At 37.0% G+C, this 15,990-nt stretch overlaps 1 protein-coding gene across 3 annotated transcripts in view; it reads left to right on the forward strand.

Annotated features, from left to right (window-relative positions):
* Positions 1-15,990, forward strand: part of side-II (sidestep II) — a 229,405-nt gene that overhangs the window by 136,878 nt on the left and 76,537 nt on the right. For all 3 annotated transcript variants that reach the window (XM_066291896.1, XM_066291913.1, XM_066291906.1), the window contains one exon: positions 8,100-8,220. In XM_066291896.1, coding sequence (XP_066147993.1) covers positions 8,177-8,220 — 44 coding nt within the window. In that variant the 5' untranslated portion in view covers positions 8,100-8,176. The remainder of the gene's footprint in view (positions 1-8,099; positions 8,221-15,990) is intronic.

Genomic DNA, 15,990 nt, shown 5'->3' on the forward strand with positions numbered 1-15,990 from the left:
ACTATTCCGCCACAATTGGATTCGACGGGCCCCAGTTTGCGTTTAAGCCAATGGAAACAATGTTGAACAATTTTTGTAGTACAGAATAAATAAATTTTATTATTGTCTATCTCGTTATCTGTAGGATTTTTATTAGAATTTCTTTTGACAAATGGCTTTCTTATGTAACAGTACATATGTGATTGAAATTTGTCCGATATGATGTGAAACACCCTGCATACAGGGTATTGAAAATTATGCCCACGCTTTATATGTAATTAGGCGTTCTTATATGAGCTCTACAAAAATAATTAATATATATAATTTATAAACAAAATTTTAATCAAGCTTGTCTGGAAATTGTCTAAGACACCCCCTAAAATACCGTAAAACCCTTGCCGTGCCCGTATCGCTTATTATACTATCACGGTCGACCACAGGGCTCTGAATCGAGTATCCGATCCGGAATAAGAACCGATGATGGTATTAAAGTGGTCCACCTAATAATGGGCCAATCTGCCCGATCGTTGCCTATGGTGGTCCATCATAGTCGACCGTCGGATTAGGGAACAAGGTGGAGTCTTGGTGGTCCATCAAGATTTCTCCTTCGCTTTGGAGCTTAGTCAAGTCCATTAGTCAATTGTAGCTCCAGGTTTTCCCTTCTGTTTTAGTAGTGGCTTGTCTGTTCCGGTATTTAGCTTTGAATTGTTCATACTAATTTTGTTGGGTTAGACTGTATGTTCTCATCATGTATTGTTGTATAAATATATGTATTAACAGATCTCTCTCGGGTTTAATTTACAAATTTACTAGAAGTAGTTTCCACTTGTTTAAGTCCTTGAACATGCAAATTTTCCACATCTTAAATGAGTCTCCAGGGTACAATCTCAGTTTCGTAGTTGGAAATCGATTTTTACTGCAGTAACTCAAATGCTTTATTGATTATCCCCGATCTCCTAATTCTAAAAAGCGGTTCCGCTATACATATTCGTATATGGAGTAGTCTTCCAGTGACTGGAGACTATAATAGTGCAAGCTTTTCATAGCGACATTTCGGCATTCGCCCCGCAAATCAGATTTTTTACCTGGCACGTTTCATGAAATATTCATAATCTATTTGGACTTTAAGGAACATTTTGGTCATACATGTCTTTATGCTTGGGCTTATTTTTCGATCCAAGATTTCCATTATTTAGTAGTTTGCCGACGAAAATTCGATTTTCACTGGAAATTTTCCAATCTCGTTTTTTCGATAATTGTGAAACATGGGACTTTGTGTTCTCACAACTTTAAAGAAAATTACTCTATGCAACTACCTTAATATGAATTTTTCAAGATGAAACACTTTGCTGGTAATTTCGGAAAGGTTCATCGTAACGATTTAAGGCAAATTAAAATATGAGAAATTGATTTGGAATGCATTTAACTAGAATCCACTCCCCATTCTTTAAGGATGTAGACAATATAAAGGAAAAATATGAGTAGTTATGATATCCCGTGGAATATTGTGTTGTTTCTCAATAATTAAAATGTGTATCGCATCATTTTCAGTTGTGCGCATAGAAAAATTTAAATTTGCATATTTCATACCGTGACAGTTTATCGTGTACAGTTATTTTACACGCGGGGTGGGTGGTGATTTTTCCCCAATCGCTTATTAGGTGAAGTGATGATGCATTTACAATGGGAAAGCTGTCAACAAGGCAAGTGCCTAATACTAAATTTTATTAACAGTGACAACTAGCAATCGCCATAGCAATGCGCAACAAATTATAGCTCAATATTCGAACGATTAAAATTTTCGAAAATGGGTCCATTCGATATCTGCACCAGTAACGTTAAATAATGCAATTTCCGGGGTAATGGCAGCAATAATTGATAGATTAGAGAGATTGGTAAAGCAGCGGCGTTTAATATTTGGACGAGGTATAAATCGAGGCATACGTTGAATTGAAATCAGCTAAAATTCCCCCGTTGCCAATTTACAAGTATAACGGGAACCAATTTGCCAGCCCCCTACAAACAATATTAACGCATTGCTATGTGTAGCCCAAATGAGAATAAATGTATTTCATTGTCGGATTAAATGGGTCTGTGCAGCTCGAATTTGGCTTGTTGCTCGCCGATATTTTATTTATATTTGTTATTCTGCAGCTTTTATCCGGTAATATTAAACCTCATTTAAAAATTTTCAAACAGGTTTCAATGCCTATTAAATTCGGATTTTGCGTTAGGACTAGCAGAGCACATGAATAAATATAGCTCACGCCAATTTACAGAATAGGATTCATGTGCTTTATGCAATAAACATACGAATTTCACATTACACCTCGTAGAATAAATACAGAAATAATGCCAAACGCAGGGTTCGACCTCTGGAAGCTTTGCAGCAGGAGGCACGTGGGAGCCGTACTTAAACCTAAAAAAAAAATGCAAGTGCGAGGCTTTGCCCCTGTGGTCAGAATTGGAACTCTCCAGTGGAACCTCTAGGAGCTTCTTTGGAAATAGATGATGAGTTATTTTGTTTAAAATTGAGAGAACAAATGTAGTATAAATATGCCACAAAGGCGTATCTTCACGTCGTAACTGAAATTTTATGAGAGACGGAAATGTGGGCGCCACTAACATGTCAAATGGAATGAATTATCCATTGCCATTATAAATTTGCACATTTATTGGATTGTTTTCCACAAGAATTTAAATAACAGCAAAACAAATTATCGAAACGTTTATAATTTAGAGATTGTTATGTGCTATCTTTCAAAATGTCTTCCAAACGACTTTTTCTACCTCTAAACATGGTGGAACTGATTTTTTAAATTATTCTAAAAACTAATCAAGTTACTTACACTTATAGATTACGTTTTATAAAAATGCATAAATGACTCAATGGTATTAAATTTGTCTTGAAAATCGTCAAAAAATTTACGAAACTGTTGCTGATCAAATTTTAATAAAGACGTCAAAACGTGTTCCACTTGTAGCATATTAATATACTAAAATTTTGTTTTAAATAGTCAAACAGTCCTCGGGGTTTTCCTTCTAACATTTTTTTAAGTCCACCCTGTATTTGCAGTACGAGCGTCCAGAATGATTGATGAGATCCGGTTCGCGAAGTGAGCTAGTCAAATATTGAGGCTTCCCTTATCAGTTTGTAGGAAGGCCACAGATCCTTCGAGGATCTTTGGGAATCATTCTCGGGAATCGTTGGAATTATTAGTTCCTATTTTGAACGAAATTTGGAAGAGAAACCCCCAAGAGAAATTGAGAGCCAGTTTGATCTTTGCTAACGACCTTGCTCTATAATTGATTCCTTGCCTTCCATTATAAAGTGAATGAGTCGTGTTCCCATGTACCTGTCGGTCATTGAATTCAAGATCTTGTATTTTCACACCAGTATTATTTATCAACAGTCCATTCAGCTAAATCAAAACAGACACCGGAAAACAGGAGAATTAATAAAACGGGTTCGTTAAGCTGCAAAAATGTATTAAAGGAAGATATAAACTCTTTGGCGTATAGATATTTATTAACCAACAACAAATTTTGCTAACTCCTGAGTATTTCACATGAGACGGAGTGTGATATTAATCCGATTTAGTTTAGAAGGTTGTCTTGAGAAGAATGTCTGAATTCCTTGTTACTTCACAATATTGAGGCAACGGAACGACGAGTGACGAATGAATCCATTACAACGTAGTCCTGGCCGGAGTTTTAACTTGTTTGCTTCCATCATAACAACAGTGAGAAAGGGATTAGTTCAGGTTAGGAGTGAATTACGACTCACCAATATTATTAGCAAAATCGTAACTAACTTGTGATAACTGGTAACTTCAAAATAAGATTGGAGGTAGTCGTGCAGGATAATTTCGGGTGTTGCGTTATTCACTGGAAGACCAAAAATCGGTGACGTGGAGCGTAGCACAGTACCGTCTTAACCGACCAAATTTACTAGGGTTGGTCATATTCCCACGAGTCCGTCTAACTTTCGGACCCGAAAAATTTGACCCTTTAGGTGAACACCTAAACTTCGATCCTTTATTTTAAGAAGAGGCTTCACTCGCAATTACCCTGGAGGCCCATGTTACCACGTTCGCCTCAAATCGTTAATTTTCCTTATTCCGACGCCGACCCCTTGTAAAGTAATGCTTTTTTCACCGCAATCCACGTGAGGAGTTAAAAAAATAAAGTACTTGCCTTAGGCTGATAGATTGGTTTCTGACTGTTGCCGTTATAATGGGTGTTACAAACATTTTTTTCCAAACATAGTTCACTCTTCATACGCCCATATATTTTTCGCTGGGTGTTCTAAGTTCACGTTATCCTTGGTTTTATTTTTTCATGGTCACCTATTAAGTGCACATGGTTTTGCACAACGGGTGTTGACCGGTCCACACGCTGGACGTACAAAAATATGCCGCTTACAGAAATCATGCTTCAGCACCCATCGATTTATACACCTAATTTTCGATTTTTCCTATATGCTGAAATCAGATCTAAGGAACTTGAAGGAATTTATTGACAATAATTATTAGGAAAGTCCTCTCAGGACTAGCAATTTTTTTATGATTGTGTATCGCTCGTTTAAGAATGAACCACTTGAGCAGTTCTTACGAAGAACGATTCGGTACTAATCCAAACATCTGAGAAGCTATTGGTTGGTTTCGGGAGTTCCTCGTGTAGCAGTTTCGAGGTCTCTGGCCGTCTCGAGGAAGTTTAAGTTTTGGCGAATGCCACCGGTAAGATTTTCAATCACCAGTCGAACAAAGGTTGACGGACCATAGTCAGATTTGCATTTTTATGGTCTGAAAGTGGAAACCGAAACTTCGTGCTTTCGAGTCGGAAAAACCAATTCCGACTTGAAAGTATTTTACAACAAATGAATAACTGATATAATTGCAAACTTCCTTCAAAAGTCACGTTTTTTAACCAAAACTGAAAGCTAATAAATTTTTTTCCTCTAAAACGTCGTTCCGTAAAAGTTTTCCGCATGTGAGTCGGAAATTTATATTAGTCGATAACAAAAAGTGACAAAGTATTCTCGCCTCGTTTCAGGATGAAGGAAGCCAAACTTTGTTGGAAAAGCATCGTATTTTGTTTTATTGTACTTCGGATTTACAAACAATGAAATTGGTTTACTTTTGCTCGGTTAAGCTATACTCCCCCAAGAATATTAAAACACATAGACTTGAAAAATTTCACGAACGTTTATATGTAACCTCTGAATAAGCTTAGATACTGCGGAAATATGTATTCGTAGTGCACCAGAGGCAAAATTAGTTTAAGAGATGCAGCTAATCCGGATAAACGTGCAAGTTAAGCGCTAATTATAAAGTTTAGGCTGTTAAAATATGCAAATTTAGTTCCTTCCGCTAACGAGTGTTCAGAAAAGTAGCTAAATTTGATTTACCGGCAGCACAACGCATAAAACTACTTTTATTCGTTTAAATATGGCTGAGTGCAGTTCTAAATTTAAAGGCTTAGGGCAAGCAAAGCTGGAGTTAGGTTGTACGATTCTGTAGATAACGACTTTCAAATTACTCTGAAAATTTATTGAAGATATGTATCATATTTCATTGTATTTACAATCCAACGGTGGAACAGTATTTTTGGCAAAGTTGCATAAGAAGCTGTTTAGAGCCTCCCCGATCTGCTGGCATTGTTAACAATCGTTTTCCTCATATGTTTCCACGGAAGAGAATTTTCTTGGCATTGGGAACAAAGGTGTATGACTAAATTTACAAATAAGTCGCTTCTTAATTCAATCATTCCTTAACAATTACTTTCGATTTTGACAGTAAAACTGTAAGCAAAGAGAGAGAAATGAAGATTAATTAGTAGACGTCTAAACTTCCTCAATAAATTATAGAAACTGAAACTAGTTAAGGTTAATAAGACGCAACTAAACACTTAAGCCAGTTAAGGTTCCTAAAAACAAAATACAACAACAATTTAAAGCCACTTTTGCTTGAAAATAAAGCAAAAGTAAAACTTGCGGCATTTTCAGGTTTCAGAAGATAAAACTAAACCGAACAACAAATTCGGTTGATCCAATAATCCAATATAGCGTTTGTTTATGGCTAGTAAAACTAAAACTTTAAGCCATTTCGGATTACTTGAAAGTTCAGAGCTAACATTCAAAAGTTAGAAACAGAGCTTACCTCTATCTACAAGTTGGTATCATATCCCACTCATGATCACTCTTGACCATGACTTATCACCCATGGCGTAGCGGAACGACGAATTCTTTTGAACGGTTAAAGGTTGTTACTTTAAAATAGATTTTTTTTTTAATAACCAGAAAGTAAATTGATCATTCACTGTTAATCGATTCATTATATCTAACGCACATAACGAACGTAGCATAAGTTACAAAATGCCACTTTGGAAAATTCAACTCGAATTATTTAATTGAATTTCCTAGAGAAGAATTTTTATTTCTGAATTTTTAAACGTGGCCATATTGGTCTTCGCCTGTTGAAACTTCGTGACATAGAATGACGACGAGGAGAGTGGGAACACGACCTATTCTTTTGATGAGGCTCAAAACCCTCGAACCGAACAAAAAGTGTAATAAAGTGAATTACTTGTTGTTTCATCGATCAGCGTTTCATCAGCTCTAATGCAGGAAATGTTTACAGAATTAAAATTTACCAATCTCGAAAATTCCATTTGAGAAAGAAACAAAAAAACAAGTGTTACTCGTTTCAATAAGTAAATGAGTGTCCCAAAAATCGCTTCTTGATTTTGGTCTGTCCAGATTTCTTGACGATTAGTTAGGACTGAGGACGTGAAAATCAATAAAAAACTTTTAAAATGGGCTTCTCATATTGAACAGAGCTATTTGGCTATCCACCGATCTCTCCTCCATCATCCCAATATATGCAAAATCACCACCCCCGTAAAATGAGGTCGAGAGGACGTGGGCCTAACTTTTTACTTGTCGCCATTTGCAGATGAAAGATCCCCTGTTGTCCTTTTTCTCATCATGTTGTTGAAAGAACTTAATAGCGTATCAGTTGTAGTAACCAAAAGGGACTTTTTAGAAATTGAAAGTGTTTTCATAATACAAAAAAAAATCATTTAATCGCTTATCATGCCTTTTTCTGTCATTTTGGCCATGCTGGAATAGGAGGTGCGCAATTAGGATGAGATTGGCCCCAAACGGGCAATCTCCTGTCTCTTATCCCCATGCTATGGCAACATTAACTTTTGCTATCATAAATCAAGTTTCCACGCTGCCCGCCTGGTTACCAATAAATAGCACATAAGTTTTTATTACGGGCGTTCGGTACATCGTTTATATTTACGAAAATATGGTTTATATTGCAAGTAACGTTAAGTAAGTTTTTTCTATGTAGAAAACATGCCTTTATGCACATTTAAGCCTCCTGAAAAGCATGCTGAGTGAGATTATAACCGAAAATTTATCCTCATTTGTCGGACTATTATGCTTCCTATATCACGATTAGGTACGTAACTGATATCGGGATATCTTCTTCGTTCGTAAGGTCTGGTTTACCTTTTCACAAAACTGCGAAGGCCTTTAGAGATACGTTCTACATAATTCCCAGCAAAATACACGAACCTTATACGAACTTCTTGGAAAGAGCTATTCGACTTAATACAGTTGTTGTAATAACCCGAATAAATTAAAGCAGGATAATATGCTTTCGCCCGTAAAGCATGTAATCGTTTGTAGAGTATTCTAAGCCTCTAGAAATAAGAGGGATTGTTTTGAATCAAATTCGCCTCAAGTCTCTTCCAAGCAACTTTGGGAATCTGCATATCAATGAGATACGAGATAAACATACCGCTGTTTGCCGAATATGCAATATGGAGACTCCCCAAATCACAATCTGGAAATGTTGACTTGGAAATAAATTGTATTATCGAGGTTTTCGCATTATATCTCTTTTAATTCGCGTTGTTTCGCTCCCTGAGATAACGAGCATTAATTTGGGGTGAAACGCCCACTGTTTATTAATGATTGCAAATATGTTTGTCTGGAGGTAATAATTTCAATATAACTGGCTTTATTTAGAAGTGCTGTATAATCGAATACGATTTTATTTATCTGAAATCGGAGATATTGGGTAACGATTTATTTTTGCTTTCAGCTGAAATCCAGGCGGTGGAAGGGAAGAGCGTCCGCATACCTTGCGATGTAATACCACCAGGACATGACAAAGTCTACATGGTTCTGTGGTTTCAGCATGGCTCCGGATATCCAATATACAGGTATGACCAATACGCAAGAAATAGGACTCCCTAACGGGCACGACTAACTTATCCTAGGACTTAGGAAAAGGCTTGAAATGTGTTTGTCTTCCAGGACCCTTCCTGAAACAAATAGTGTTTTTTTCTATGAGACGTTTTCCGAAAAGAAAACTTCCGAAACTCGATGTTGTGCGCAAAGTTTTTACAAAACTTCCTTAAACTTTATCCTTAGTTTAGGGATTTTTTCTCGAACTTCAAACATAAACAAAAATACCTTATGTCCATTACTATCTCCTTAAAACTCACGCAAATGTTTAATATCGAAATTTTTTGATATCGAACAAACAGTGGCACGGGACGAAAGCATAATTGAAACAGAGAGTGGTGCAACGCCACTGAATAATTTTCCCCATTTTCGGATTGCATGCAGAATCTATCGGTGCTGTTCATCATGTTAACGTCCGCATTAACAATTACCATGCACGCGAACAACTCTTAGCTAACATTCGGCTAAACCGTAACACATGTTCTATATTGGAATTACCCGTCTGTTTAATGTCCAAAATTCGCATTTGACTGCAAACCGCTTTGTTTTTAATCGGTCTATTGTGTTGAATTATTTTACTGAAATTTGGCGGGTATCAAATTAAAGTTATACCGGATGTGGACCCAATGGTTGCCTCATGAACACACTCCTGAAGCTTAGCTGGCCTCAACTCAATAGAAACGACATTAAAATGTAAATCTCTGAACGTTATACTGATCCAGACACCGAAACCTCCATGGCCTCACTTAAAACGACCTCTCGACTGGACTCTGGCAAATTCCGTCTGAAATCGAAATAATTAAAGATTCGGACTCCTAACGAAGAATCGGTAATTTGTGTTACTTGAACCGTGGCATCGCAAGGTGCTAACTCACCTCTAATTACCATGAAATCTTGTGCAGTGTTTGCATTTTTTCTACAACGGCTATGGCTAAATGTACATTTTTATTTGATGCATTTGGATGGAGGTTGTTTGCTCATGTGGGAAATACCAATTTGGAACTCGTTTTTAGGTTGAAAAATTACCGACGATCTGAATGTGTCAGTTTTCAACTAGACTAGACTACCACTGTAAAATAAACGTGACCTTTTTCACACCCTTTCCCACAGACCATAATTTTCTAGACCCTTAAGCTACAACTAATTTACTTTCTATGTAATACTGTCATCATTAAATACACTGCCTGACATAGAAAAGTCAACACCCCTTAAAAATGGTTTTATTTAAATAATTTTTGGTACGTACGTTTCTTACACTTAAACAAATACTTCACTAAAAATTGAACAAATTTAATTGTTAAAAACAAAAAAAAAATTATTAATTTGTCACACTTCCGCAGTGTTTTATATATTTTTATACACATGTAGACATGGATGTAATGGGGTGATTGACATACTCTTGGGGGCCTCATTCCAGGCTAACTGGATAGTATGACATAGCGGCGCTGGGGTTTGTAAGGGATGGGGTAAATTATATAACCTTCTACCTCCAATATCCCATAAATGTTCAATCGGTGAGTGGTCTGAAGGCGAAGTTGACCAAGGTAGTAAATTGAGTGACTTTTATTGAAAGAAGTCCACAGTCACTCTGGCCACATACGGAGGTGCATTGTCTTGCTGGGAAACTGGATTAACAAGAGTTTCCAGATAAGAAAAGAGATGAGATTTCAGGACTTCTTTGGATGTATCGTTGGGTTGTCATACTGGCTCTAATGAAAAGTAAAGGTGACTTGCTACTATATGCAATAGCACTCCAAACCTTTACTCCAACAGTCTGATGAACATGTCTCTGTATTGTAAACTGAAGATCCCATCTTTCACCCTGTCTTCGTTTTACTCTTACCGGATCATCATACATATCCAAAGAAAATCTGAATTTGTCCCTAAACACGATATTATCCCATTCCGGATTCCAATGTATCCGCTCTCTGTACCACTGCAGTCGTTTTTGACAATGACTAAGGTAAAGAGTAACACAAGAGGGGGACGGTGGGAAATCAGTCGAAAACTTCTTATCCAGCAATAAATGGTTCGAGTCCCAATGGGCCTTCCATACTGAGCAAACCACTGATCCGCCAGCGTCCTCAATAAGACGACCCCACATCTTAAGGCCATAATTCGAAGGCGGCGACCTTTCCTTTTTTTTGTTCTTCTGGATCGTCCAGTACGTCTCGTTCTACCGGTTTGCTCTTCTTGGAACCATGCCCGACAACATCTCTCTATAGTGTTTACACTATGGTTCAATCTAGTGGCGATTTCGCTAAATGACCGCGCAGCCTCCCGTGGACTCACCATTCGATCTATTTCATGCTCGGTCAATTGATGAAAATGTCGCTGTATTGTGCATCTAGGCATATTTGGTTAATCTAAAAGCGCTTTTTAAGCACACTAACATCAATAAATGATATTTTGTAGTCATATTGTTAATATTTTATAGCAATTTTTATAGTAAAAAAGAAACGTAAAATTCCTGATAACTCGTACATACATTGATAAATATAGTTGAAAATTTAATCGTTTTTTTGCTTTCTCATATACAAACATGCATATCAAAAATTAATTAAATAAAACTATGTTTACGGGATGTGCTCTTTTCTAGGTCACGCAGTCTATGGTGAAGTTATTCATAAAAGGGACATCCTTTATTTAATTTTTCAAATAAATTTCATCGCCTTCAAAGTAGTTTCCGTCCGACACAATGCACTTATGCCATCGTTTTTTCCAATCCTCGAAACAGTCAAAGAAGTCTTTTTCCGGGATGTCCTTCGATACTTCCTTCGATTCGGCTTTTATCTCCACAATTGAGTCGAAAAGGTGTCCCCGGAGTGGTCTTTTGAGCTTGCTGAACAGCCAGAAGTCCAACGGTGCTAAATCAGACGAATACGGTGGTTGTGGAACGATATAAGATATGGATCGAGTGGTTGGTAAAATGTTTTTCCGAAGAATCAGTGAAGTGTGAGCGGTGCATTATTGCGATGCAAAAACCAAGAATTGTCTGGTCGTAATTCTGACATCTTGTGGCGAATACCTTCACGCAAACGACCCATAAGGTTCAAGTAATATTCCTTGTTAACAGATATGCGTGGCGGTGGAAATTCATAATGCGCAAAATCGCGAAAATCGAACAAAACTGTCGATACGATCTTGATTTTTAAGCTGCTTTGCTCGGTTTTTCCGGTCTTCGTTTACCTTTTGCACGATATTTGCTCGATTGGTCGGTTGCTTCCCGGTCGTATTTGTAGATACAAGTTTCATCTCGTATAATGTGAAAAGTGACTAAACACATCTTAGTCACATGTCTTATGCAAAATGTTCATTCAGTTTGACTGAGAGTATGGTATTACGATCTTTGTCTAACGCATACTTTTGATTGTGTCAACGGATAACATTTTTTTACATTGTTAGAGATTGACCAATTGACTGATAGTATGCCAAAATTGAATAATGGTTATTCACTAAATGTTGATATATTAAGAGTGAATTATTCAGGCCACAGCAAAGCCCTAAATGATGTTTTGTTAATTAAATCCACCGACACCACCGACAGCGTGCAGTAAAACTCATTGCATTTTCTAAAATCAGATGAAATATAAATTTTATCAGTTTTTTTTTATCACGATGTGTTTAAAATTGAGTGAAATATTTTATATAACCTGTCAATTAAACCATAGTTTCTCCGTGAGAACAACAAATGGATTCACGAACGTACTCGGATGCCGTAACTTTAAGCGAATAAACCAGTTTTCGCCATGAGATTTTTCCAAAATTTTATATAGTTTTCAACGTCTACGGATTAAAAAATTATAACTAAATTTCCATGACATATAACTCTTGCATTCTGTAAGTAATCCTACCCATATTTCATGTGTTACGTTGTGTGTCGATATTCAAAAGCTTTCGACATATTATCCAAGGTGCAAAACGACAAATTAACATGTTCCACAGTTTTGGGGGTGGTAAAGCAGTAAGTGTGGTGTTCTGTTAGTCTAAGTAGATAGTCTCATATAACGACAACCCTCTTACACTACTAAAACATATTACGTTTCCAGCTTTATCATTACCGAAATTAGATAACGTATTAATTCGGGTGTTTAAACACCCTTATTTCGACAATACAGATATTTCGACAACAATCGACTATAGAAATATGTAGAACTTTTTTATAGCAACATTCCTATACTTGCTTCAATCCCTATGTGAAATGTTTCACATAGAAAAGAGAACACCCCGTAAACATGATTTTTGATATGCATGTTTCTTACGCTAAAACAAATACGTCATTAAAAATTGAACAAATTTAATTGTTAAAAACCAAAAAAAAATTATATTTTATTGGCTTTCCGCTGCGTCTTTAACATTCCTGAACAAGTCTAGGCAGGAACATAATGAGGTGATTGACGTACGCTTGGAGGTCTCATTCCAGGTTAACTGGACACTATGACATAGCGCCGCTTGGGGTAAATTATGCAACCTCTACCTCCAATATCGTATAAATGTTGAATTAGTGAGAGGTCTGGAGGTCGACGTGGCCAAGGTAGCAAATGGATTGCATTTTGTTGAAAGAACTCCATAGTCACTCTGGCCACATGTGGTTGTGCATTGTCTTGCTGGAAATCTGGATTAATAAGAGTTTCCAGATAAGGTACGAGATGAGGTTCCAGGGCTTTTTGGATGTATCGTTGGACTGTCATACTGTCTCTGATGAAAAGTAAAGGTGACTTGCTACCATATGCAATAACACCCAAAACCATTACCCCAACAGTTTGATGGACATGCCTCTGTATTACAAATGGAGGATACCGACTTTTACCCAGTTTTCTTCTTATTCTTGCCCGACCGTCATTCATGCCCAAACGGAATCTAGATTGGTACTAAATACAATGTAATCCCTTTCCCGATTCCAATTTATTATTCGTTCTCTATACTACTGCAATCGATTTTGACGATTATTTAAAGTGAGGGGTAACACAAGATGAAGACGATAGGAAATCAGTCCAAAACTTTTTATTCGGCGATAAATGGTTCAAATCCCAAGGGATGTTCCAAACCACTGATCTGCCAGTATCCTCAGCGAGACGACCCTATCTCTTAGGGCCATAATTCGAAGGCGGCGATCTTGGCGTTCTGTAGATCTTCGGGTTCTTTAGTATCTCTCCTGCTGCCTGTGTGCTTTTCTAGAAACCATGCCTGACAACATCTCACTATAATCTTTACATCACAGGTCAATCTAATGACGATTTCCCTAAATAACCAAACAGCCTTTCGTAGACTCATCATGCGACTATATTTGGTAAAAGCGCTTTCCAAGTACACTATACACCAATAAATGATATTTTGCACTCATATTATTGATATTTTATTGCAATTTTTATAGTACAGAAGAAACCTAAAATTCCTGATAACTCGTAAATACATTGATAAATATGGCTGAAAATTTAATCGTTTTTTGTGTTCTTATACACAATCATGTATTCCAAAAATTATTTAAATGAATGCATTTTTATGAGGTGTTCTCGCTTCTATGTCACGCAGAGTATTTGTAATTGCTTAAAGTAAGAAATATCCCAAAGTATGACCAAACTTAGCTTTCTTATTTGCATTTCGTGTCTCAATCCCTGAATTCACTATCCTGCGCTCTAACTCCCTCAATTCATCAAAGGCCTCAATTAACATATCAAACAATGAAGCCAATCTGAATTGATCCGATCCATGCCTAAAAATGTCAGGACAAAGCAATTATTTAAATGCAAATTTAGCAGCGCCATCAATTATCAGTACGACAATTAAACTTTATCTCCCCCCTGATATAATAATGATGCTTTAAAGCTAACCTGATGATGAATAGAACCGGCGGAATTACGAAACTGTTGAAGTGAATTAGAGGGACATGTAGCAGGTTTAGGCATGCGTGAGTGTAGTTTGATGGATTTTCATCGGTGATTTCTGCCCTATAAAGCTGAGAAATTAACATGATCATTCAGCAAACAATTTCGATGATTGTTCATCACAAATGTGTAGCATTAGACTGAAAGATGCACCGTAGAGACGTGAAAGAATTCGTTCTGTGAAAGTACGGAATTTTACTCCACACACGTGCGGTAAAACGTGTTTGCAGCATTGTCGTAAGTAGATATTTTTATGTTTCTTTCATACGAAAACAAACTAATCGTCTCTAAACTGCCAGCTGGTCATATTTTAAACTCAGTTATGCACGTTTACACAACACGCGATTGAGCCATTTTCCGCTTGGGTGAGAAACACTACGTTTGAAAAATTTAATAAGCGGCCTCAGTCTATTACACGTTCCCTCCTAATTCACAGAACAATCGTGTAATTCCACCTCTACCATTCATCATGGCGTTCGCTTTAAAGCGTCATCAAGGGATTAAATAAAGTGTAATTGTCGTTGGCGATAATTGATGAAACTTAGCGAATTTGCATTTAAATTATTGGTTTCTGCAGGAGTCTCGGGACAATGCAGTATGAGTTTTTCATGCTGACTTTTGATGGAATTAGTTCTATTTCCGCATATTGTTCCGGGCCATGCTAAAATTATATCTAAATTGGAGCTTACAGCGACATTAGTGCAATGACGGAACAGAGCACTACTGCAACAAAAAAAAAACAAAAAAAAACAATAGGGTGAACTGATTTACAAAAAACAACAAATCTTTATTTATACCTTCAAACAAGCTTCGTCGCCTTCAAAGTACCCGCTGTCCTACACAATGCACTTATGCCATAGTTTTTTCCAATTTTCGAAACAGTCAGAGAAGTCTTTTTCCCGGGTGGCCCTCAGTACTTTCTTCGATTCCGCTTTTATATCCTCAATCGAGTCGAAAGAGTGCCCTCGGAGCGATGTTTTGAGCTTGTTGAAAGTTCAACGGTGCTAAATCAGGCGAATATAGTGGTTGCGGAACGATATGGGTCGAGTTTTTCGCAAAATGTTCTCGAAGGACCAATGCAGGTGTGGGACGGTGCAAAAACCAAGAATTGGTTTGATGCACAAAACATCTTTTAAAACGGTTAGGGATGATCCAGATGAAATGCCCGCAGCATTAGCGAGGTCTCTAATTGTCAATGGATAAATTTAGAGGACCAAATATTTAATTTCCTTGACGTGGGTTTACCGCCTTACGAGAAATAGTAATTTTATGATTTTATACTATCCGCGAAGTTTAAACGAAAAATGCACCTTATTTTCTTATCACAATAGCATCTTGCGTATCTTTCCTGCATGAACTTCCGTGCCTTGAAATTTTCCAGCAACATTGACAAATACTTGAAGAAAATCTGAACATTGCAGAACCATATAGGTAATTGACATCTTTTTGATTATATATCTATATGACCATATAGATATGATCCAACGGCTTGCTTTTCCTTCGAGTATAGAGTCTATAAGCAGTCGCCTTCTTTTTTTTTAAATTATGTATTTATCAATAACAGTCAAACTTTTTCCTAACTCATATCGACGAAAATATCCCATAATCCGACGTTCAAAGCACTTCCCAAACTCCTAGATGTAGGAATATAGGGCCTTTCCTAGAAATTCTTCCTCAAAAATGACTTGACATTTTCTCTTGACATTAAACTGGAACCGCCCTGTATCCTCATAATACTAAGAGAGATTAATGCGTTCCTGAATAGCATCGCCCTACAATGCTCGTCCTAAAAGCCTTTAAATATTTTTAATCTGGATCCGTTTGAACTTTTCATATTTTGCATTACAAAGGCGAGGCGCT

The sequence above is a fragment of the Euwallacea fornicatus genome, chromosome 2 (genome assembly GCF_040115645.1).
Source record: "Euwallacea fornicatus isolate EFF26 chromosome 2, ASM4011564v1, whole genome shotgun sequence".
Classification (NCBI taxonomy): Eukaryota; Metazoa; Arthropoda; class Insecta; order Coleoptera; family Curculionidae; genus Euwallacea; species Euwallacea fornicatus.